Source organism: Chelmon rostratus, chromosome 7 (genome assembly GCF_017976325.1).
Source record: "Chelmon rostratus isolate fCheRos1 chromosome 7, fCheRos1.pri, whole genome shotgun sequence".
In the NCBI taxonomy this organism is placed as follows: domain Eukaryota; kingdom Metazoa; phylum Chordata; class Actinopteri; order Chaetodontiformes; family Chaetodontidae; genus Chelmon; species Chelmon rostratus.
Genome location: NC_055664.1, coordinates 8,657,810 through 8,683,115, shown reverse-complemented (window position 1 = coordinate 8,683,115; position 25,306 = coordinate 8,657,810). Strand labels below are relative to the sequence as shown.

General features: G+C 39.6%; 1 protein-coding gene across 2 annotated transcripts in view; it reads left to right on the top strand.

The window, feature by feature from the left end:
- The first annotated feature begins 2,058 nt into the window (after nucleotides 1-2,058).
- Nucleotides 2,059-25,306, top strand: part of gdpd5b (glycerophosphodiester phosphodiesterase domain containing 5b) — a 43,525-nt gene continuing 20,277 nt past the window's right edge. For both annotated transcript variants that reach the window (XR_006006976.1, XM_041940189.1), the window contains exons 1-2: nucleotides 2,059-2,430; nucleotides 18,403-18,576. Coding sequence is in view for 1 of the 2 variants with exons in the window: in XM_041940189.1 (XP_041796123.1) it covers nucleotides 18,460-18,576 (117 nt within the window). In the remaining variant the exon portion in view is untranslated. The remainder of the gene's footprint in view (nucleotides 2,431-18,402; nucleotides 18,577-25,306) is intronic.

Below are 25,306 nucleotides of genomic sequence, written 5' to 3'. Positions count from 1 at the left end.
TCCCCACCTGTTGATGATAATGGAGAGACAACGTCAAGGTGTGTGTGTGTGTGTGTGTGTGTGTGTGCCTGTAGGAGTGGCTGCATGGATGTGAGGATGGGGATATAATTTCAGCATCAAACAGCCAGATAGATAAAGTGTTGTTTGGTCTGAATGCGGTTCTATAAAAGGCTCACATGCATGCACAAACTCTTCATTTCCATTAGAATGACGTTAAAGTATCTGGCATCATTACTGCAAAGACTGTTTCCTTGGTGATAAATCTGAACCATACCTCTTTTGAACCACAACTCCTCCTCCATTGCTCATAGTTCAGGCTAACCAATTAACCAACCACCGATCTGACCACCTGTCATTGTCCAGGACAATCGTCACAGTCTGACTGAGTTTCACTCTGTTTTCTGATTATACTGGAGTTTGTCTGTGTAGCTGCGGTGCAGAGAAACATAACAACAACATAAACAGTTTTCCTACATTCCAAATAATAACCTAATGACAGAATGAGAACAGGAGCATATGAAATAAAGAGCTAGCTGAGCTCACCATCTTACACTGTGCATAATTAATGTCTGCAGTTGAGTGAAAAACAATGGGCTGTGGACCACTCTACTGGGTTTCTATAATGATGTCATGGTTCCCATAAAAATCAGTCCATCTTAATCAATAGTCATCTTTTAAACATCTTTTCTTTTTCTTTTTCGTTATGTTACCAAACAGCACATCACTGTATGGATTTCCAACTTACTGAAAGGTTAAATATTATCTATGCAGCTGTTACAATGTGTTTAATGATGTTTTCAGTATATTGAATTGTGTTTAAAATGTGGTTGCTGATAATAGTATTGGTCCAAGTAACAACAAAAGAAAAATTGTGAGGCAAACATTTGATTTGATTCATTTCCTGAAAATTATTGCCCTGTGCAAGGGGTCATTTGACATCACACATCAACACCGTGGCATTATCAGTGGTGCTTGTTTACAACTAACAGGACAAATAAGGGTAAATACTAAATGTGTCACAGTGTGTGCCAATTGGTCGATGGCGAGACACTGCTGGACATTACATGCTGTCTCTGATCATGACTGCAGATGCTGTTCTTGTGACAACAATCAATATATCGTTTTGTTGAATGAGTCATGTGTTGTGTGTCAATATGATAGAAAGTGACAAAGTCTGAACCGGGAAAACACAGAGGGTGGAGGAGCGGGTGACCCCTTTGGTGGTTTGAACGTTTACTTTGTTTATTTGCCTGGTGGATCAGTGAAACTTATTGAACACTAATTACTTCTTTTTTTATCAGATGCAATGGACTCCAATGATACTCTGATAATAATCACAAAAATCAACTTTGACAAAAATCACAAAAAGACATAGACAGACCGAAAAAACAAAGCAAAAAAATCACTTAGAGAGAATGAGATGTTGAGAAAATAGAAGCGGAAAAAAATGGTTTGACAGAAACAAACCTCTGGGTGTGTATGGGATAACCAAACACTCCACCTTCCTTCCGAGCAGACGTGGCTGTTCACCTTTAACCTTTCACATATGCAAATAATCCAAACTGAAATTTGTTCATCGTCCCCCAGCATCGGCAAAGTATTATAGGTATGCTGTTAAGATAATAAACAGATTGATAAAATGCCCCTCAGGCTTAAACGATGTTCGCACGATGTTGCGTTCCAGTTGCATCGGATTTTCCTGTAACGCACGAGCCGTCGACTAGCGAAAGTAGTCACGCTAGTTTCGTACCGTTTGGCTTCGATTTTTCTCACTGTTGGAGCTATTACTGACAAGAAATTACGATAACGGCCTCTGACACCTAATAAACACCCTTGCATATATCTAATGTTGGTAACTATACAAAATTAAAATGACGTTATGGGTTTTAAGGTGTGGGAACGGCGCAAGACACCAGCAACGGTTTTTTTCGATATGACCTGAACGCGCAGACCGGGAGTAAAGTCAGCTTGGTGACGCTCTGTCAGTGTTCAGGAGGGACGGAGATAAAAAGACCGACCAACACTCCTCCCACCATTCAGTACGCTGAATAACGCCGCCGGTGGATGAACCGCTGCCAACAAAGACACAAGGACGCACGCTTCACCCACGGAGGGGACCGAAAAACCCAGAGGACGGAGTAACTGAAGAAAATGAGACGGGACCTCTTTTAGCTAGACCGAAGCCCCAAACACCGTCCCGTAATTACCGGCTCTTTTCTCCTTTGTTTTCGGTGCAAAACTTCGGCTCTGTCAGAATTTACCGGCCACCCACCTCTCACCCGTTACCTTTGACACGGGTTGTCCCCGTTTGACTCTCGGGGTGGGGGCATTTTACCAGGGAGAGAGAGAGAAAAAGACAAGCCTCAACTTTCCCGTGTGCCGCAAAGCTATCTCCGAAATCAAAGAAAAGTGGTGGCAGCCGTCACACAGGTGAGTGTGTAACGGTTGGTTTTATCACGTTTGCCTGGAGGTGGCATTTCTAGCAATATCTGTAGACGTTTCTGTTTCCTTTCAGAACATTTTTGCAGTTACATATCTCACTGCCGTGTGTTAAAAAAGTGTTTATAGCTCTCGTTCAGTGAGCGTTTTTACTACACTAGCTAACATTGCTGTAACCTAACAGTCAAAACAAGCTAGTACCCCTCACAGGTCATTAGGACTGACATGTTTCTTTACTGTAATAGATATTTCCACGTTCCCTGTTGTGAGCTTGAATCTTTTGGCATCCAGACCTTATCAGTGTATGAGCTGTAGCCATGTGTTTTTAGCCATCACAGGCTTTAAGCTCACTACTTAACTGACCCAACTGCTCACTGGTGGTCTCATGTGCACCCAAAGACCTGGGACACGCCCATGACGTTGTGTCTCCCATGGAGGCAGCGGTTTCCCTTTGTTGAAACTATGGATTGTTTGATTCACACACCTGAGTTGTCCATTCTCATTTTAGGTACATTACAAACTGAAAACACACGTGTAAAGCTACAGGGGCTGGCTAACTGGATTCCTCTCCATATGTACAGTATACATTTGTGTTGACTCATGTACATCACTCCTGCTTAATTCAGGACACCATCTCTCTTTTGAAGATGAAGATTGTTGTTTGGATTTTCGTAGTGTCCTGTGTAGATCATGGCATCACTTATTACACTTGTGCTATGCAGCACTTAATCAGAGAGAGTTTAATCTAGTAACCATGCCAGAGTTTAATCATCTTGGAAACTTGGGCCATTGGTGGCGATCCATTTGGTACATCGTCTCTAACCGTTGGATCCTTCTTGATTGTGTTAACACTTCTCCATCTGTCACTACTGCACTTACAGTAAAAACGGCAACATTTGTTTTTGGTAAGGCTTCCAGGCAACAGATGAAATTTATTAACATCCCCTAGGCATGTAAATAATTACTTTTGAAGGGATTAGAACCTGTTTGGTCAGGATTTTAGTAACCAAATGACTCAGGATGAGTCAAGACTTTAAAAGCAACTGTGCAAGGCTGTTTCTTTTTATTGCTTTTTTTATTTATTTAATTTACAACATCTATAAGTTGATTGTTTTTCTTTTACTTCTTTTTTGGCTTGTACAGTACACCACTATATGCTTCCGCATATTGAGTGGGGCTCCTGTCCTGAGTGCAGCCGGGACGACTATGTTTTCAGGTGGTGACATTGAAACTCATACTATATGCCACGTGAGGAAATAAACATTACTCTTGATGTCCTCATCGCTCCACTTTCAGCTGTGGGAGAAAATGATACAAAGGTTGACATTTTGAGGGTAGCTGGAAAAATGGTGGCTGGAAAAATGGTGGCATATGCATTTCTACAGTTAGGGTATGGTGAGTTCAGAAAATGTACAGCCATCCTGCAAAAAGGCTTGGGCTTGTTGAAAAAGTGCTTTAACGATTACCCTTCATTCATAAATGTTATTTTAGGAGAATAAACAAAGAACAGGGGGAGATATAATGGGTCAGAACGGGGAGGAATGCACTGTGCTGTGTTCACAGCTATAATCGACTCACTGGATACCAACTCTTTTTACACACACAATGTTGTATGTTCGTTTTAGACTGTCTTTTGTAATCTAGCTTTCAAGTTCCATGTACATTGCTGCTGATTGGAAAATAGTTGTGCTGCTGATTAGACATGTAGAGTTACACTGTGCACTGGTAGACAGTAGCTGACCCCTTTGTCCATTGAGTCTAGTATTGATTCTGTGTTTCAGCCATTCTGCTTTGCTCTGCTTATGTAACTGCCACTGTGTGCTTATGTGTATAGATAGCTGCTTTTAAGAAGAGAAAGATCCCCAACACTCATTCTACAAAAGATGCAATATCCTGGAGGATATTTGCTAGCTTCATATACCAATAGATACTCTAAAAAAATAACCAGTTGTTTTTGGCTGCTCTGAAGCAGTGAGCTCAAATCCAGCCCTCTCTGCCCGTCTCTCCCTCACACACAAACACACACATGCACTCATCTTCTGAGCCTATCCGCAGTAAGTATAATAAATCTCCACCCAGAGCTAGCATGTTTCTGAAAGCGTTCGCTATTAATTTGTAGCACCCACATGGAAAAAAAGTCTGCTTACCATGTGGTTCCACTCGCTGAAGCAGTAAACGTTAAATGCAAACATAATGGGTAACTAAATTAGATTTAAAGATGTGAGAAAATGATAAAGAAAATCATGGGGACAAGTGTGTGTACTAACAGTCTTTACTCAAAGAGGACATTAATTTCAGCACTATTTTACATGACACACTGCTACTTTTACTGCAGCCAATTCTCTTTTCTACAAATACATTGCTCCCCATCTTTGAACTGGGTTAATAAAGCTGTAATAGAACACATGGTAGCAACGACTGGGTTCAAATTGGTGCTGAGGCGTGGTAGTGCATGAGACTTTACCGCACAGCAGACTTTACAGGAGTTGGTGAGGCATATAAGCATTGAAGGTGTCATGGAACTGCAGATAAATAATAATAAATGCTTGGTTTTTCAAGATCAAGTGACAAAATCGGCTCTTTAGCTACATGTGCTATCCCATGCTTAGTCAGCATCTTTCAGTCCACAGTTTTCAAACAAAGAACTTAGTGGCCTTAGCCTATATCATGCATGTTTCTACTTATGTGTTAGGTATGTAGCTAATGCTTTGATGCATGGTGACTCATGTTGAGTGAAACAGTTGGCTCAGAGAGAGAGAGAGAAAACACAACATAACTGTCACGTAGTCTGCTAACTCAATGTTAATGCCTAATGGAAATTACCGTTAACAGCCGCAATATTACCTTAAGACGATCCATTTTACTTCATATGCTTAACAAAATCAACTTCACATTGCCAACTCAATCTGCTGCCCTGCAGCGGAAACACTGCACACACCGACCAGCTACAGCAAGCTCAAAGGGTCAAAACTCAAACTCAAAATTCCCAGTGAGTTTTAAAAATACAGCTCCACTAGGTGGAAACATTATGTGCCTGGAGATATATACGTATGTATATATATATGTATGTAAGGATGACTCATCATAAACAGTCTCTAGAAGTGTATGATTCAAAATTTTCCCTTGTTCTAGTCTTTTAAAAGCAAACAAAAATTGCAATAAATTGTAATGTCAAATTGCAAAACTTCAGTCAAATCGCAGTTGAATCACAATACATATCAAATCAGCACTTCGCCATGTATCATGATAGTATAAAATCAGGAGATAATATCGTACATCCTGTGAAAGTTAAGTATGCAGCAGAATATGAAATCTGTCTTAGAACACTACGTGGTGGTTTCTGACAAATTGTTGTCAAATGGGAGCCCACAATAAAAGCCTGTGAAAACATAGAAAACTTTAGTTTAAAAATTTCAGGTAAAATTTCCAAGGCTAATCACTATTATTTTAACTCTCATAGCAACACTGGAGGCTTTGGTTTGCTAGTTTTGCCTTTGCTAGTTTGCAATTTGAGCTCTCTTCAAAGCCTGACGCTCAAACTGGGAGGTGCAGTTATTTTGTCACAGCTAAGGTTCCCCTTTGAAAAAAGACAAAAATACCTTCTTGACTACATAACAAGTCTGCTTATTTTTCTTTCATTCTTGGTAATATTCCCACCATTTGAGACCCACCATCACAGCGTCCGAACAATGACTTCTGTAGCTGAGAAAATGTAAAGATGAGAATGAGCTCTGTATTTTTTCATAACTTCAGTGCCTCGGGTGTCTCTGCACCACACCTTTTTATGCAAGGAAACGTTTAAAGTTCTTATGTAATCGTCTTAGCTAAAGACATATACTGTACTTGTTTTTACCATTTCTTTGCATCTTAAAAACTAGTGTTGGTGCTGTTGCGTAATCATCCCTGTTATAGAATAGTATAAGAACATGATATAAAGACAAAACTCAGTTTCCCTCTCAGGGAGCCAAGTTTATGGTGCCCGGGAGGCAGGGGCACCTGCTCGGTGGCCCTGCCTCCCGGGCTCAGACAGCAGTCACAGTAGAGGACAGACCTTGGTGTGATGTCAACATGCAGATGGTGGTGAAGAGCCCTCATGCAGACATACAGATGGCACCTTGATAAAACGTACGAGTCCACCCACATTCTTTTTTTCCCTCTTGACCATGGAAAAACAATTCAGACTGAGGAGGCCAGAGTGTGAACGAAGCCAATGGAGTTGTCCATTTGCCCACAACAATGGTGCCCATCATGTCTCTGCATGCCACGGATGTCTTTGTCAGCTGTTTGCTTTCCAGGCCCCAGTATTAGCGCTACAGCATCACCTATGATTAGGAAGCAACCCCAGAATACTTTCTCTCAACCCCAACAGGCAGACAGACCAGGGGGGGTTTCTTTAAGCCTCACAGCGGACAGCAGGGAACATTGGGTCCTAGCAAATTAACATAGGAAGCATTTGCTGATTACTACAACTTTACATCCCAAATAACCAGTTATTTAAATCTCCTGAAAACCTGATTGCTTTCTACTTCCATGAAACGATTAAGTGATTAAACATTTCTACTGTAAAAAGTAAGCAACTGTCAGCGATGGATTGCTTTCTTGGCTGGTATTTTATGCCAAAAACAGCTGAGAAAGCAGTGACATTTGTTAGAATACTGTAGGCGTAACGGTAAAAAAGTAACTAGAACCTTGGTTGAAAAGCATTTTCAGTAGGCTTGAGAGCTCTGACAAGTGGTTGTAATGGCCTGTGTAGCTGTTGCCTTCACACTCTTTCACACAAAATGCATTTTGTAGTTATTATTTAAAATGAACCATTAACTTTATCAAGAGCGGTTGGTAGTATCCAAAAATATCTGCCTATATTTTCCTCTTTTAATTTCAAAATTCATTTACCATTTCATGACTAGTTTGGTGAATGAACAATTACGTGCTTGGACAGCTAAAGCAGGCAGTTTAATGGAAGCTGCCGATATGTCAGGCGAACTGAGCATAGAGGCTTAACGCTGAGCTCTCTTTCATTATCAGAGCTTTAATAATCAGTGTGAGGGAACATCAAATCCAGATGAAAGTGAGGCTATAAAGCTGTTAAAAGAAGAAACCTCTTCATATAAGGCGTGAATATAGGCTCCAGATGTCGCACACCTGCTGCTGGTTAAAACAGCAACACACTCAAGTTGGTTTGACAAAAGAGGCAAACTGCCCATCTTCTTACCCCTCTCTCTCCAGAAAACCCTTAATCCCCCTGCGTCCTGGCTTTGTTTCTCTTCCTAATATACCTACGATGTGTCTTTGCAGAAACAGAAAAGATGTGAGAAGACCGGTTTTCACCTTGGGACTTGTCATTTGTTTCATTAATCCACATTAGCAAAACATACAGTAGCCTGCTTACCTATGCTACTTCTTCTGAAACAAAATTTCGTTCAGACATTCTTGGGCTCAAGAGGATGAATCCTTTTATCGCATGAATTTTACATTTGTGGTTATAAGTGAAATGTTTGGTACATACATTCATGTTTTCAATCTAGGGCCATCATCAGGTCAGAACTTTTAGTTTGAAGCACCACTCTGCTTCACCAGAGCATTTAGCTGTAATGTAGGGATTCTCGTCAGCTTGAAAAGTTGTATGGGCATCATGGACACAAGCATTCAGCTCAAGCCTCCCCATGCAGTTTCTTCATAGCCTGACACGCTGCTCCACAGGATCCATCTCTTGTCCTGAGTGCTTCCCTTCACTTCCCCCCCAGACATCTGAAATCATAGGCTGTACTGCAGTTGATGAGAAAGCATGGTGCAAGTATGCATTAAGCAGACAAGAGTCTGTGTCATCCAGCCTTTTAAGGTGCTAATTATTCAAGCCCACACACCATCAGCTGCCTAAACAGTGGCATGGTGGATCAGAGGTTAGCACTGTCACCTCACAGCAGGAAGGTGCTGGATTCAAACTCCTCAGTGTTGACTGGGGCGTTTCTTTGTGAAGTTTGCATGTTTTCCTTTTCCGCCTCTGCACCAAAACATGTGTCTGGGTGGTCCACTTGGCTGCATACTCCCATAACACATGCCAGGCAGAAAGCTGCTGCCTTTGGCCTTGACACCTTACAGAAGAACCGAAATAGATGTGGCTCAAACTGTAGGTTCTTATTTTCATGGTACATAGGTTGATGCCTCAGGGGAGAAGCACCAACCTCTCCATTCAAAAGCATCCATAAAGCTCCTAACATGGCTTTATTGTTTACTTATCCACATTTCATTGTCATCACTGTACCATCAGTGTTAAGCCACCTTACTGCTCGTTTGCTTAAACTCCAAGTCTTACCATGAAGGAGTCTTCATACTATAGGTGAAACCCACCTTCACGTACTGAGCCCAGATTATTTCTATCTCCAGATGCAAAATGAGAGCAATATCTCCACATATCACTTGACCCACTTACACCTCTGTTGTTTTGTCCACACTGAAATGAGTGTTTGGATTTCATTCTCTTCTCCCATGGAAATGAGTGACATTAATGGCACTTCCCTTTCCTTTGTCAATTTTCTAGTTTGAAAATAATGATGGATGGTGATCAGATTAGTTTTTCCTCTCATTATTTTTGACCCATATTTTTTCAGATTGATGAGCTGCCAGTTTGATGAGCAAAGTATCAGATTGTCTGGACGTTCTCATACCATACCCCTCCCACCGGCTTTACTAATTCTGTTGCCGGTTGCTGTTTGCTAATGTTGTGGGGAGCTGATTTTTCAGTTTGGTGCTGTTGGTTAGTTTGAAAAGTATCTCCCCTCACAATTATTCTTCTTTCTCAGCTGGTTTTCATTTACAGTTGCGCTGCTCACTATCTCTTAGAGTTGGACACAGCCCTGGAGTGTGTCTTTTAAAATCCCAGGTTTAATGTATGACTTTGATTTTGTAAATTGCTGTGAAGACTGCTCGGCTGAGCTGACAAGAAGACACCGATCACTCTCGAACAGTTTGTGCTCCATCAAGCTGTCTTGTCCCTTATCTGTTTAGTGGTTGTATTAATATACTTTCTTTTTCTAAAGCTTTCCTAATTTCATAGAGATTGCATTTGCTCAAGATTATTGGTATAAATGGATTTGTCAGTTTCAGAATCAGTTATCTTCAAATGCATACCATGACCTGTCCAATATCATGAGCAGGAAGGACATTAACACCCAGGAGACCTTATGTATGCGTTTTGCAATACCCCTTTATCCTCTTTTTGTCATGATGTTGTGGCACCAGCACCTCTCAACAAGTGCAATTTCTGTGTAATGGCCACTTTTTTTTTTTTTTTCATCTTAGCGTTGTAAGCTTGAGAGACCTGGAGAAACCTCAATACTGATTCATGTTACTGAACATTAATTTTGCCTCAGGTCTCATATGCTTGGAAACAAAACTGTATTCATTCTTATGAATATGTCGTGGACTGCTCTTAAGGTCAGCAACCTGACCTCAATGAAATAGCAAAGGCAGAGAGATTCACAGACTCATAGCTCATGTCCTCTGTCAAAAGATGCGCTTTACATTACAACTAAAGCCACCTGCTCTGTCAGGTTAGCTGCTGCGCCCAGATGACGTGACAGGGGATGTGCAAATCACCTTTCTGCTCCAGCTGCATCAGTTTTTAAACACTGATTATCTGCCAAAACTGACTCTGAATGTTCTGCATAAAAGTAAATACAATAAAAACGAGTTATGCAAATAAATAAGTCATCATCACATGTATATGCTCATTCATTCTGAACCAGTTAAATCCAACGAACCATTTTTTAGTCGAATGTGGAAATGCCTATCCAAAAATACGTCTAGAAATCACCTTCTCTTTCCCCCCTCTTTTCCCCTCTTGCATCCAGTGTCGAAAACGAAGAGTCAAGTCTGTTGAGAATAATTTTCCTGATGTTTACCTTTCCCAACATCAGTGCAAACTGCTTGTTAGCCAGAGTGCACTTGATTCTGCATTGTCAGTGCTTATTAACTTGTTTTTTGCTTACCTGCAGCCAATTAATCAGTACTCCCCCCTTCATATTTCAATATTCTGTGTAAGCAGTCCGCTAATTGTAACACCCTCCTATTTGTAGGTGTCTGGTCACCCTTAGTGACCCTAAAAAAGAGGAATCAATGACTGTGATTAATTCTACAATAGATCAATCATTTGTCTCCCAAGGCTATGAAGTACCCATTTAACACTAACACCAGATGCCTGGACAGAGTGGATACATTATTGGGGGGGGGGGGGGGGCTTTGCATAGAGGAATAGGAAGCAGGTTGCGAGTTAATGTTTCCCTCCTCAGTTTCAGTCTCATTCCGTGGACCTGTGAGTGAAAGGCTTGGGGAAGGTGAAGGTGATAAATCACCATCCTCCTGTGTGTGCGATGGCTGTCACTGACTGGCATAACTGACCGGACAATTTGAGAGTGGTTTGTGGTGGGACTTAATGTCAGACTCTGGATGAGCAGGAGTTGTGGGCTATAGGCTGTGGCCACTGATCCTTTGCCTTCCACCACACTGAGTCATGGGAATGATTCATTGGGTTGATTCATGGGCGACTCGTGGTTTTTAGGAGCGACCTGGTGCCCGCGGGCACCGTGTTGGTGATCCCTGGCATAAACCAACTGCAGCACTAATTGAAAAAGCTTGCAAACATTGCAAATGTTTTTAATGTATTACACGCAATATCTTAAAATCAGGAAGTATGTTGTATGCTCGTTTCCTGAGCTTGCAAACTAATCTGGAAGGTTTCGATAGTTTTCACACCTTTGCTGTTTTTGTTGCTGTACTTGGCTGATTGTGTTACTTTGTCATGTGATCTTCACATTACGAAGATGGCAGTAAACAGAATTAGTCCAAGATGTTTCACAGCAGAATGTAAAAGACAAACATTGTCGAGCGAATTCTGCTTTTTTTTTTTTTTTTCAACCTCGTGAGCAAAATGTTTTGTTTTGCAAATGGGCAAACACTGGTGGGTGTGGTAGTGCCTGGGCCAAAACAGGCATGGTTTTGTTTCTGTATTCCCACGAACTTACTTATTAATTAATATTGAAAGTAAAAAAAAAATTATTTATATAGCACTGTTCAAAAACATAGTAACAAAAGTGCTTTTCATTACAAAATAAGAATGGTAGACGACCTATAAAAACAATTTTAACATATACAACACTGAGCAACTCTTGAAATGTGCTACCCCCTTTTTGACCGTCTTTATCTTCAAGCGACTACTCTCCTAAAACATCATGATGATAATCATTCTTTGGAAATTTGAGGTTTCTTCGGACAAAACATCCCATAACGAACTTATGCTTTTAGATATTAAGCAGCTTAGTTGGTGTTTTAGGGTTGAATCCTCTGCTCATCAACTCCATGGCTATTAAAGAGGGTGTTATTCAAGACTGTCAGCACAAAGAGATAAGATTAATAAATGTCATATGTAATAAGTAGTCTGCATTATGGAGTAGTGAGGGTTTAAAAGGGTCAAACTAAGTAAGTCCTGCTGGCATTTGGTGTATATTCTGCAGTCTAACTCAGACCTCATCTTTTCCTTCTCCTCCTTTATGAATATACCTGACATAATCATTTGGTGACCTTAGTTTCCCTTCCTTAGTTTTTGTATAGTACACACACACACACACACACAATATGTCGTCTTTGCCTGGCCAGTTAGAACACGTCTCCAGAGTTTTGTTTTCCCAGGAAACTCACCAGGCTTTGTCACATGGCAAGAGGAATTAAAGAAAGCAGTGAGAGGCTCCGCCAGCATTAGTGTGTGTGTCTATCTTTATTATCTGTGCTCACCTCTGTTTGCATAGCCGTTGATCTCCACTTATTTGTCTGTAGCCTTTCAGGGTTAATGAACTGAAAATCTGAATCAAACATTTGCTGAGGTGAAAACTGTTGTGTATTACAGGGAACAGAATGACCTTGTCATATAATTTATATTTTAAGTTCAATTTAAAACTAAAAACGTCTTTATTTTGTCACATGGATATGCAGTTTGCTACATGCAATTTTGACTGAACCAAATGTGCTGCAGGTCTGATGGTAGGGTTGATTTTACAGAAAGCAGCAACAGTAGGTTTTTTTTTTATATTAAACAGAAGAAGAGGTGAGTAGCATGAGCTACTAGTACCAAGGGTACCATTTTCGGGGGGAAAGGATCTTTCGTGACATATTTTAAAATATTGCCAAGACTCTTTAATCTCTAAAGCAAGTACAGTCGATTGTCACTGCTGAGCCAGCTTCAGCAGCTCTCATTTAAAGACTCGTTCATTCTTGTTATAATAGGCCTTATCACCCATGTGTCACTAATCAACTGTCTCGCAGGCATCTTCTGATGCCACATGGTTCAGCCAAGTCTCCATGGTGCTTCTGTACTTGGCATCCATTACACATCTCAATAAGCAATTCAGATCATTTGAACATGGCAGGGAGCAGGGAAAGATTAAATGGAGGCCCATTTGCAGTAAACTAACTAGATTCCTTAATTTAATGCAGGAAGATGTTTGTGTTGCATTTAATTAATTGAATGTAAAGATTTACTCTATATTATTTTGAGTCTTTGGTCATGTTTCCATCAACATTTGGAAATATCGCATTAGAAAAGGTTAAAGGAAACGGCAAGTTTAAAAAAAAAGTCCTAAATTTCACAAAAAGTGCTTGAGGTGGTTTTTCCTTTTTTTGAAAAGAGTTCACGTGCTTAATTTGAGATGGAAACTCCTTTTTATGATTTTTTTCTGTTGTAGTAAACATTTAACTCGCATTAGTGATCAGCTGTTTTCACTCCAGAAGAAGAAGAAAAAGAAGAAGCTGTTTCTGCCGTCAGTGTCTTCCCAGATATCCTCGTAATATGCAACTTCTACTTCTTCTATTCTGTTTATTGTCACACATGTTTACCTCTTTGTTGGAACTTTGTTCTCTGCTATGTGCTCTGCAGCACAAGATAATGGGTTGAATGTGTGTAATTTGAACCCACATAATAATTGGGCTTCAGAACATTTAGAATATATTGGGTAATTTTCTTTTTCCCTTTTTGGGAACTCCAGGGAAATACTGATCAGACACTCCTGTCATTTTGGAGGAGGCGGAATTGAAACTACAGTTTATGAACTATATGTTAACATATAGAGATTTCTGAAATGTCTACAATACACATCACCTTTGTGAAACTTAAAAATGTCACCTCACCAGTACAGCTGTTGGTTCAACTCTATGCTGATACGTGATTAAGAACACCTTACACTGTAATGCAGTTCAATATAACAATACACCCCCCAAATAAAATCACCAGTTGAATGAATTTGGGTAAAGTCAAATCTGATAAAAACCACCAAGAAAGTCAGTGACTGAACATTACAAGCTGTCTATGTAGCATGCGATTACATTACACTGAACACATATTACTGTCATCTTGTCAATGCTGGAACTTCATCTTGTCGATGGAGGAACTTTTCCATTTCACCAGTGGCCTTTGCCTACAGTTCTCTGCTGCTTGGCCTGCCCCTCAGTTCCCTGGTCAGGAGAAGACACTGTTTTCTGCTGAGAAACTGCTGAAGCATTTCCTCCTCTGCAGACTGTTTTCCCTCGCTGTGCCTTTTGATTGGAGGAAATGAGGCAGCAGAACAGGGGATGGCAACAGCCATGCAGTGGTTTTATCTACACCCCTCATATCATCTCTTCTTATTCACCCAAGTTCAGACAACTTGTGACAGATGCATAGATATGAGGAAAACTGCTTCTCCTGAGGGGGACAATCTTTCCTCACTTGTTAAATCTGTTTGAGTCGCAGCGAGGCAATGTTGCTGACAGTATTTGATATGGTGTTTAATGGCTTGGCAAAGTTAAGATATGTATTTGAAATTTTGATGTGAAACTAAGTATGTGGGGAAATGTGTGTTCAATCGATCTGGCTTTTATGGTTTAGTTGTTGAGTCTATGTCTATGTTTTATGGCTCGGTTGTTGTGTCTGACAGTGAGTCACTGTGACAGTGCAGCCCATGTGGTGGACATACCTCTGCACCTACTGTGGCCTGAGATGTCACATACATGTTGGCATGACAGTGTAACTGCAGAGTTTTGGATGAATATAATTTTCTTTCTGAGATTCAATTGCAGGTTACTACTCACGCTGCATTTATCTTGGCTTTGCCAATTCATTGCAGTGTATTCAAGATTTAATCGTCTCCACTGGGTCATATTTAGCTGATGAGTTTCTAGAAGAACATCCGGCTGATAAAGAGATTAATTGTAGCACTTTTCCTTCTGTCTTTATACAGCCTGTAGGGGGGTTGGGACATATTAACTACGAAGTAAATAATGGATGAGACTCCCATTTCTTGGTGACAAAATCTATGCCCTCACTGCTGTACCGCCTAATTATGATAATATTCCACATCAAATAGTTGGAATTAAAGGGCTGTTTGATGTTCAGCTCAGTTGAAGTAGCAGTGATGTTGTGTGTGATATTCTTGACATTGAGGACACGCGTGACTGCAACAGTGGCATGAATGGAAGCTTGTGGAGGTAAACACGTTGTAACATAAACCGCATGAACCACTTCACTGTAACAACATGGAGACAGTGCTGTGGATACATGTTAGAACATTATAATTTGTCAACAAGTAACAACATGAGGATATAGAAAGTAGTTGTTATGTTGCCGTGATGAACACACCATTAGGGCTTTACTGTGTCAGTTGCACGATTGTTTTTCAGTTTTGAAGGCTTGGTCGGCATGCCCAGACACATATCCATATTTGTCTTTTGCTCGTTATGTTGCTCATCATACTCAACCATCATTGAAGTTCAGGCCTGCCAATATCAATAATGAATAATCCAATTTCATGTTTGTTTGGAATGGAAGCTATTTGCACATTCTTTCAAAAGTTTTGGGCGTAATTGGGCAAAAAAGTTTGACCTGGAGTGGCACAAGAGCAAAGTTTTTACCTAAATCAAAAGTTTTTATCCTATGATGAGCTTATTTTTTAACATGTACAGTACACTGCAAGACAAATGGATACATAACTAAGTCTGTAACAGGAAGGAGGAGGAAACTTGCGTACTTGTGAAATGGCAAAAAGTAAATAAGAATACAATACATCTTCTGTGTCCTTTCAGTATCCACAACAAATTTCATGTCATGAACAAACATGTCTTAACAGTGGTAACTTTCACCTGTTGTTGGTGCTAGATGAGAAGTTTTTTTTTTAACTGCTTGATCCTCAGAAAGAACGACCATCCCTAGAGCCCTGCTGCTAGTGTAGCTTTTTTTTTTTTTTTTTCAAATTTTATCCCTTCAGTAGACCCAATGTCCTGTGCTCAGAAACCTGTGATGTCCATCTATTCAACAGACATGATTTATTCAGAAGAAATATCAGACAGGCATAATTGCTATGCCAGTAGTCAAGCAGTTCCTGATCTGATTAATGTCTAAATCCCTCAGACTGCCATGTAGCTACTCAGTAAGGCTGGCTGCATGACAGCTTGATGTTGGGCAATAATACAGTAGTGCAGATAAGGTGATTATTGTGAACACACTGGCTCGTAGTGTATTTAGCCAGTGGTAGAAGGAGAAGTGATTTTCTGCATTCATCCATGCCTTGTTTTTTTTGTTTTGTTTTTTGTTTTGTTTTTTTAAACAGTGTTTGTCCCGTATCAGTCAATGCCAGTGACAGGGATTCGATTCTCATATCTACAACTCAGTGTATACAGTATGTTTACATACTATATACTGTGCTTTAAATGTTTGATTGGTGATTTGATATGGTGGTCCAAATAGTATGGTTTTGCAACTTAAAATGCAGTATTTAATTCTACAATTCTGGTGTTATTCCTATAACATATTATTATTCCTGATAATCTGATATAGTGCAGTGACTCATTTGATTTTTGAGCTTGATTTCTGTGCATTTGTGCTTCCCCTCTTCAGTTTTCAGGCTTGCTACCAATGCTGCTTCTTTGGCTACAATTCAGCCATGCACAGTGTTTCCCATAGAATAGTAATGTAATTGTGGAGGAAGGATGGATAAGAAAGTAAAAATAAAAAAATGCTTAAGTGGCTTGCCAATACTTTGGCAGCCCTTAATGTACCTGGTTGTTTGTGAGAGACAGCGAGCGAAAGACGGTCTGAGTGACTCAGTGCACTTTGCGCAGCTCTACTATGAAATAAGGTTTTACCCAAAATTAAATTTCCACATCCTTTGGTAATACATGAAGGCTTACCATTTCTCCTTTTGCAACTTTACAAATGAAAACAGAACATGTCTGTGCCATTGTTTTGAAAATAGTAAACCCTACCTTGCAGAATACCAATACATCGCTATTCCTGGTTTCTCCTCTGATGCCCCTCATTCCACCGTAGCACCACCCCACAAGTTGATGGGATTCTTTCCCGATATGTTATGTGTAAAACCTTGGCCGTCTGAATCCATGTTTCTGAGACTTTCGTTAGTACACTGCAGTTCCAAGGAGGAACTGCTCCGCCATGGAGACTGCTTATTTTGCTTCTATGTCTTGTTGTATATTGAAGAAGGGAAAAAAAAACACCATATGGACATGATAACAAGGTTAAAAACTTGATTTTTCAGTGGAAGGGTTCAGAGACATAGTGCAGCCCTCCACATTGCCTGTCAAGGGTGGGCCAGTTCCATTATACCCTTTGGTCAGACCCACCCTCCTCAGAGCAGTTTTACTAATAACAGGAAACATGGCCACTGCTGCAGATGCTAATGAGCATCTGCCCTGAGCCTGAGACAGCCTGATTACAGCAGGCAGAGTGTGGTTATCATGCATAAATGCTTTGAAACATCAGATGTGACTTAAGCATGTGCTAGCTGTGCTTCACAAACTGCAAAGAAAGAGAAATGTCACCAGTTAAAATCCTGTGCTTCTGCAATAACACTTAATCCCATCTATTTTGCTCTCATTAGCAGAGAGAGATCACATTTATTATGTAGTTTTCTGTCATAACACCAAGATTCACTTTCTACCCCAAATTGAACTGAGATGTGCGTTTTGCAGTTGCAGCAACAGCACAGCAGGCCTCATCATGCCCCCGGAGAGTGAGGTAAACTTGTGATAACAGTCAGCACTGCTGTAGCATCGTTATTGTTGTTATAACTGATTGCACAGTCTCAATGCTAATTCAGCAGTAGCTTAATGGGAGGACTGAGTTATCACTCAGATTTTTCTCAGCCAACACAGCCTGGAACATCCTACCGTCGTCAAAACTAGAGCATTAGACAGGCATAAAAAGGTGGTCCTGGGTTTTTTAATATAGTACGGTGGTGCTCCATGTTGAGAGGGTTGGATTTCTCCCCGATGCTGACCTTTTCCAGAATAAGAAGTGCGATAAAGCAATAAATGATGCAAAGATCCTGTGGTTGTTCGAGAGCTCTAGAAAATGCAGAATAGTAGTAGAGAGTAGATTGGAAAAGCTCTGTACACATGTTTGACTGTACAAAGCACCATGGATTGATTTTTATATTGTAAGTACATGGGCTTTGCTAAAATGTCACTTGTTATGCCTGTTGTCCTTTTCTTTGTCTGACCTTTGTTCCGGGCCTGACATAAAAGGGAGAGATGGGGCCTACATGCTGCCTTTTGGCCCACATATGTAGTGATTGTGTGATATATATATTGTCACTGTAATTTAATGTGATGTTCAATGGGTGGTCGGTTGCCAAGCTCTTTTCAGTTTAATTTTCCTTTTTTCTTTTTTTCCTCGATTATATTGATGAAAGCTCCTAGCAGTCTCAGTTGTCATTGGAAACGGGAGCTAGGATACAAGGTCTTAATTTGAGGCTGGTTTTTGTATCAAAAGCAGGGTGCTTTTGTGTTTTCTATCCAAGTGCTAGACATGTGTTCCAGTAACTCTTTGTTTCTTGGATTGTTCAATTTGGTCTTTTTGGGCTCAACATTTTGTAATCATGTTGTTAGCATCAACATTTCATGTTTTTTTTTTGTTTGTTTTCACAGGATACTTTGTAGTCTGTGGGATGTTAGAGCTCTGGAAGCAGGACTGACTGAAGGAGCATGGTGAAACACCAACCCCTCCAGGTCTATGAGCGCCAGCTGTGTTTGTCATGTATCACTGGGATCTACGGTTGCCGCTGGAAACGCTATCAGCGTTCCCATGATGACACCACCAAGGTGAGTGGGGATGGAAACCCTTTTTGTGGAAGAACTACACCAATCAGAAGAAAAACGCATTATGGCTTTTATTTATCTATTTTACAAGAAAATAATCTGACGCAATGTAGCATATTGTGTTGCAGTGCAAGACACAGTACATGTAGATGATGGTCACCAGATAATACACATAACTCTTGTGTGCCTTCAGCAGCTAATCTGTTAATGCTCTAGAATGACATTTGACTGACCTTGCAGCATGACTCTGGATGTCTGAATCTTTCACAGATGACAGATTTACGGAAGTTTTACATTTGGGAGATTATTAATAACCTTTACCCTGTGGAAAAAAAAACATATGAGTGTGCATCTTATAATTATCTTGATGGTCCTTGACTACATTTACATGCATACTAATATCCACTATTATTCCAAACATGACAATATTGAGAATTTGATACGGGTCATGTAAACTGCATATTCTCTTTGGATATCTTTGCAAATATTAATGGAATATTCGCTTTCATTAGCCACATTAACACTTTAGTAGGAATATTTTCTTTCAAAACCAGAATATGTTGTGCATGTAAACGTAGTCAAGGATTATCAAGATAATTATAAGCTGTACACTCTCATGTGCACATGTGCTCACATCAGGTTGGCAGTGAAAGAGACTTGAGCATCACATTCTCTGTGCAATTTATGGTGGCAAGGTCATTTTCCATGATATCTGTGCAGCTATCCCAAGAGAGAGATGGATGTAGAATATCAATCATCAGCTTGTTTAATAGCATAAATGAATTAATTTGAATAAGAGATTACAGTTTTTCTTGTCTGTTATCTATGTCTTGCACCTACCCTCCTACATTTTTTGCAAAAATTTGTGTTTTAAAAAAAATGTCATTCCTCCTCTTGATTCTTGACTACTGAGTTTAAAAGCTGTTATTGCAACAGAACATTAATGGGTTTTTTTCACAGCTCTGAATTCCAAGATGCTGTGTAGCAGAGTAGTTTGAAATTTTTCAAACTACTCTGTTACTGAAGGTACTAGTTAGGAAAAGCCATATAAAACCCATAGGACCATGTGTGTCTGGCATCCACAGCAGTGAACTGTTGGTCTCTAGATGTTTTCTCTCAACATTGATTTACAAAGCACAATTATCTTTGACCAAATATGTCCTTGCTGGCTTATCCTCCATCCAGTAACCTTGAGCTTTCCACACAAAGGTTCATTTGACATAACAGTACTGTACTGTTTCCAGCTGCCTGTCATCTCCTACATTCTGCACATTTTAATGAGTTTAAATCAGGCTGTGTAATGATTAACCATCAAGTGTTTTTTGTTTTTTTGTTGTTTTTTTTTTTGTGCATGCGACTGGGTTTAGTACAGAGCCACAGGACTGTCAGTTGTTCAGTGTAGGATAAGCTGCATTATTCTGTACAGGAGTCACATTTCTAATATTCTGGGAAGTCTTTGATATATTGGTAATATGAGTTGTATGTTTGGCATCTAAATCATTTTTAAGCATTTAAATCTATCCGTGCAAATGGATACATTTCTAACACATTTGTTGCTAAGCTTTCTTAATAACATTTTTAGAAAAAGTGTGAAGTGTGCAACCAGAACAGTCACACTCAACTCCAAGCCAAAGAATAGTGCAGTGCTTTGTTTATTTTCTTGTTCTAGGCACATGCCAGGATAAGTATTACATCCTACACAAGATCAGCAATTCATCCTGACCTTTCCCTTTATTTCCTCTACTCCATATTTAGGAAGGGCATTCAGGTTGTGTTGCTGCAACAAACACAGAGCACATACCCATGTGTGCACTCACATGCACTTGGATGGATAATTTATTTATGCCCGCATACCATACTGTAGACAAGCAGAAACCTAGCACACAGACAATAGACTGATGTCACCCAGCACACACACAGTTGCACCAAAGAAAATATATGGCCTACATTAAAGCTACATTAGGTGTGTAAACAGACACAAATAACACGGAATGATGGGTGGCTATATTTGATACCTCATGGATCATATAAAAAGCAGATCTAAATCAAGAGGGATTGATTTTTCCCTCCTGTTTGCAGGAAACTGGACACTGCGTAGCTCTGTTTCCTGTTGCAAGTGGTTGTCTTTCAGGCCAACTGATAGGATAGCAGAGTCAGCATTTTTTGTTCACGGTGCCCATCCTTTGTTTGGACCGTGTGATGGTTGACAGCACTTGTCTTGACCCCAGCGTAAGAAGCACGCAGTCAGGGACATGCACTCTGCAGGCTGCAGTCAGTTTCAGTCAGGAAGTGGCTATTTTGCCATCAACATTCTTTTAATTAGTTTGCATGATGAATGGAGAAAACTGAAAACAGATTGAGCCAAAATGATGTGTCCTACAGTAATTGTAACAACAATTGCAGCTTTGTCTATGTGCGTGTCAGTGATAAAGAACAATAGAGGGACAGAGCTGTGTCATTTGCTATTTATATGTCTATTTATTTGATTGTCTACTAGGAGCAGAGCACTGTCATTCCACTGAGAAAGTTTCCTAGCATAGGTCAAGGTGACGTTACATAAGTCTGCATCTTTAACGATCCCAGTAAACAAACTGTGACCAATCAAGGACAGGTATCAGCTTCATGTAACTGGACCTGAGGGAATCACAGAAGCATGAGAACTGAGAATCTTGTGTTGAAACAACTGTAGACTCATTCATAATCCACAAGTGGATCATGCCATTTGTCTCCTTTTTTCATCTTTGTTCACTGTAATGAGGCGTTCAGGTTGACTGGCTGTCTCAGTGAAGCTGCTTCTCTCTGTGTTCAAGGTTCTTTGTAGGAAGACAGCCCACGTCATGAAGTGCAAGCCGATCTGGCCTCTCAGTAATAATTGAAAGTATTTCCATTTAGCCAGTCTTTATCATTCAGTCACACAAAGCCTTCAAAAATAGAGACAAAGCTGCTCTGCCTTCATTTATCAGTGATCTTGTGGTCTTTATTAGCCCTGGCCTGTGAAAAATTGGACAAATAAGACAACACAGTTGCCTAGAAATAGTACTTACTTGGTTGCAGGAATAATAATGACTCCACCTGCTTTGTAGACTAACAGATAAATGGCAAGAGAATAGGAGATTATATGAGCATAATTTAAACCAGTTCAAATAATTGCTGTAAAAATGTTCCCTCTTTCTTGCATGCTCTGAATTTCTTTTTTGTATGATTTCAGTTTTTGGACCAGTGACCAGTTCTCATTTTAAAATGACATCAACATTTTCAAGCACGTTTTTCATTCTTGTCCACCCATTTTTTCCTCGAGCTGTCTGACTGTAGGCTTACTATTATGGTATAATAATTATTAGGTTTTGGTCAGTTTTGGGCAAGTTACTTGTAAAATGGAATTTATCTATTCCTAGTTAACTTGATACTTTCATCTGAAAGAAGTAAGTTGCTATACAATGTTACTCTCTGTGTAAAGCCACAGTTTCTTATTTTTATTGTCCATTGTATGTGATGACATTAATTGTGTAGGGTTTGCCATGTTGGCTTCTGACTTATACCACTCTTGGCTAGAAGACTAGCATGATTTTGTGTTCAAAAATTATATATATGAGCTACACATTGAATATTATAAAATGATTAGCTTTTGCCCATAAAATACATTACCAGTGTTGTTCCTCTATTCACTAATTTTTAGCACTTTCCATGACCACCATTCTATGTTTGCATACAACTTTACATTGTGTGCTCTGGTGGTATAGCATTATGAAGCAGTGCACACAGCAGTGTGTGAAATGCCAGGGACTTATCTGGATATGCTCAGGAATGTGACAAGGGACTGAAGTGTTAAATCCAGTGAAGACAGAAGCAAAGAGGGAGGCATGTGAGGCTGTGCCTGCGCCTCACTGGGAAGAAGCACCGTCAGCAAAACATTAACGGCTAAAGCAGCTTTGCTTTTTTTCTCCTGTATGTGAGCTAAAAAATGACTCGCCGACATTTGCAAGCATTCTGAAGTTTCTTCACACACACCACCATGCCTGTGTTTGTTTGTATCTGTCTGTATTTATCTTTGACATCAAGTCGATTCAGGTCCATCCCACACCATATTTTCCCTCACAGTGTTGGCATGTTAGATGGCAGCATACTGAGTCAAACTGCCACCTAATTAAATGCATCATTTAATTGTGTGTTCTCTATATGGTAGCATAGTCTCCACTGCAATGACCAGGCCAGAAAAGATCTTTACCAAACATGTACAGTATTTTAGTGTGAGAATATGTGGATGTTGAGTGTCATTTTTTGTACAGGAAACCCTAATGTTCCATGTCAGAACATACTGTTCGTCAAATATATACACAAGCTTTTTTCATGGAGTAAATAGCTGAAAATTCAAACTAGATAATTATCCATTGGTCTGACTTATATGTTCTCTAAACGCTTAGATTGCCAATATTAATAATATTAGCAGATATTCCCAGAATTACCACCACCAGAAGCAGATAATCAGGTGAGCACAAAAAATAGCTCAGAGGGTTTTCTTGTGATTGCCTTGCTTTCAGTTGGTGACGGACTGTACATGATACAGAGACAGCTTCTTCATGAAGTACTCACACATGAAGTATCCAGCAAACACAAACATGCTTAAATATTTTTTCTCATGTCAGCTCATACTGTAGTTCTACAAAAAGAGTGCTCTGGTAGAAATGTGTGCAATTATTATTACAAGAGTAAACCACACGGTTGCCTGTGTGTTTATAGCTATAGATTTCTAACTCCAAAGTGCTGTACAGACCAGTAAAAATCACAAATACAGCGAACACTGATATAAACATCAACATGCAAACATCGTCTGCAACATTACGTTGTTGGAGGGGGCCACCCCTTTTAGGGCTTTATAAATAAACATATATATATATATATATATATATATATATATATATATATATATATATATATATATATATATATATATATATATATATATATATATATATATATATATATATATATATATATATATATATATATATGCATGCATGCTGTGGGCTGTGTTCTTTCCCTGTGAACTGCTGTTAAATGAGTCAGAGTTAAGCTGCATTTGCAGGTTTCACAGCTTGAATAAATTTACACATAGTTGCACAGCAACACACAACTTGACTTGTGAATCTGCAGAACAACTGGTTTTCATCTGTGACTTTTCAAGAACATTGCATGCTGGTTCCATATGGCCCAAGGCTGATTTGCAAAGTAGATAGTATAGCCTTATTCATTGTTTAAATAATGAGAAAGCATGCATCTATGTTGTCTTTGTGTATCTGAATAGGTAAGCAAATATGTTATCACCCATGCATGTATGTATGTATGTATGCACTGTGTGGTAGCTGCAGAGCATGACTAATGAGCATCCTGTAGATAAGACACTACATATTGTTTGACATATTGAAACATTCTTGGAGATAAAAGAGTGCTCAAATCATTCAGTCATGTTGGCATTATCATTAGCAGTTGCCCTTACACGGAAGAGTCTGTTAAATGAATATCAGATAAAGCTCTAAACATTATAAAATAAATGGCTTAATGCTACTGAATGTCACAAAGGACCACATAGGAAGCACCAGGAAGTCTACACAAAAGTATATAATCTGCTCTAAATACAGTAAGTAGGTATGGTAAACTCCACCCACGTGGCACCCCAAATGACTTTCACCATACACTAAGAGGGATATTTACTACGCTCACCACAAACCATCAAGGCCGCAAAATTTAAACCAGCACTCGCCTGTTTTCAGTTTAGTAAAGTATTTACTAAAACTAATGAGTTAAATGATCTAAGAAACAACTTCAGACTAGAAGACTTGATGCTGGGCTGTTTAAGGCTTATCTTGCACATTTGGACAAAGACAAGATACTACTTTACAGCTTCGATTACGCTATGTGAGTATCGCTTGATGGGGTCGGCTGAACAAAACAAAATCTGTGCTATAATTAAAAAGGCTTCCCAGAATTATTATTTGAACTTCACAAGATTATTGCTGCGCACGCATTTTAAAAATCCAGTAATACTATTTGATAAATATATTGTTGGCTGCTTCTCTTTTAACCTACTGTACTGGATTTGCTGTGAGCCATTAAAAGTCAATATAAATTAAGATATCCAGACAGGAAAGCCACTGAGGGACGCGGGAAAGTAAAATGGTGTTGGCTGTTATTGCAATGCTGCTCTGTTGCCCTGCACTGTGGTGCCTCTGAACAGACAGCACCTATAAAGTGACTTTATGTGCACATTTTTTCATTTATTAAACATTCTGTGCTGCTGGCACTTCAGTCTTTAACTGTTTCTGAACAAAGGCCAAAGTTGTCTACTCTCTGTCTCTCCACACCTGCTTTTCCCAGATGTTAAACCACTGACGCAGTGGTGAGTCAGCAATGATGTGTTCACACCTTTTTTTTCTTTTTCTTTTTTTTTTCTTTTTTTTTAGCATTTTGTAGCAGTCACGCTCTTTCATTTTGCCAAAGAAAAACATTTGTGCAAGCCCAAAATAAAAACACTGTTTGACTCTTTAGTGCCTAATGGGCTGTAAAGGCTTTTTAGATATATATTTCCTAATTCTATTTATTCTCTTCTATTTTATTGTGTCATTTATGCATTCAGTGAGCAAAGTGCAACTTGAGGTATTAATATGGTTAATATGAGTGTCAAATGCTGCAAAGAGTTTTTCCTTGATCCATTTGATCCCTCCGTTTTTATCAGTGG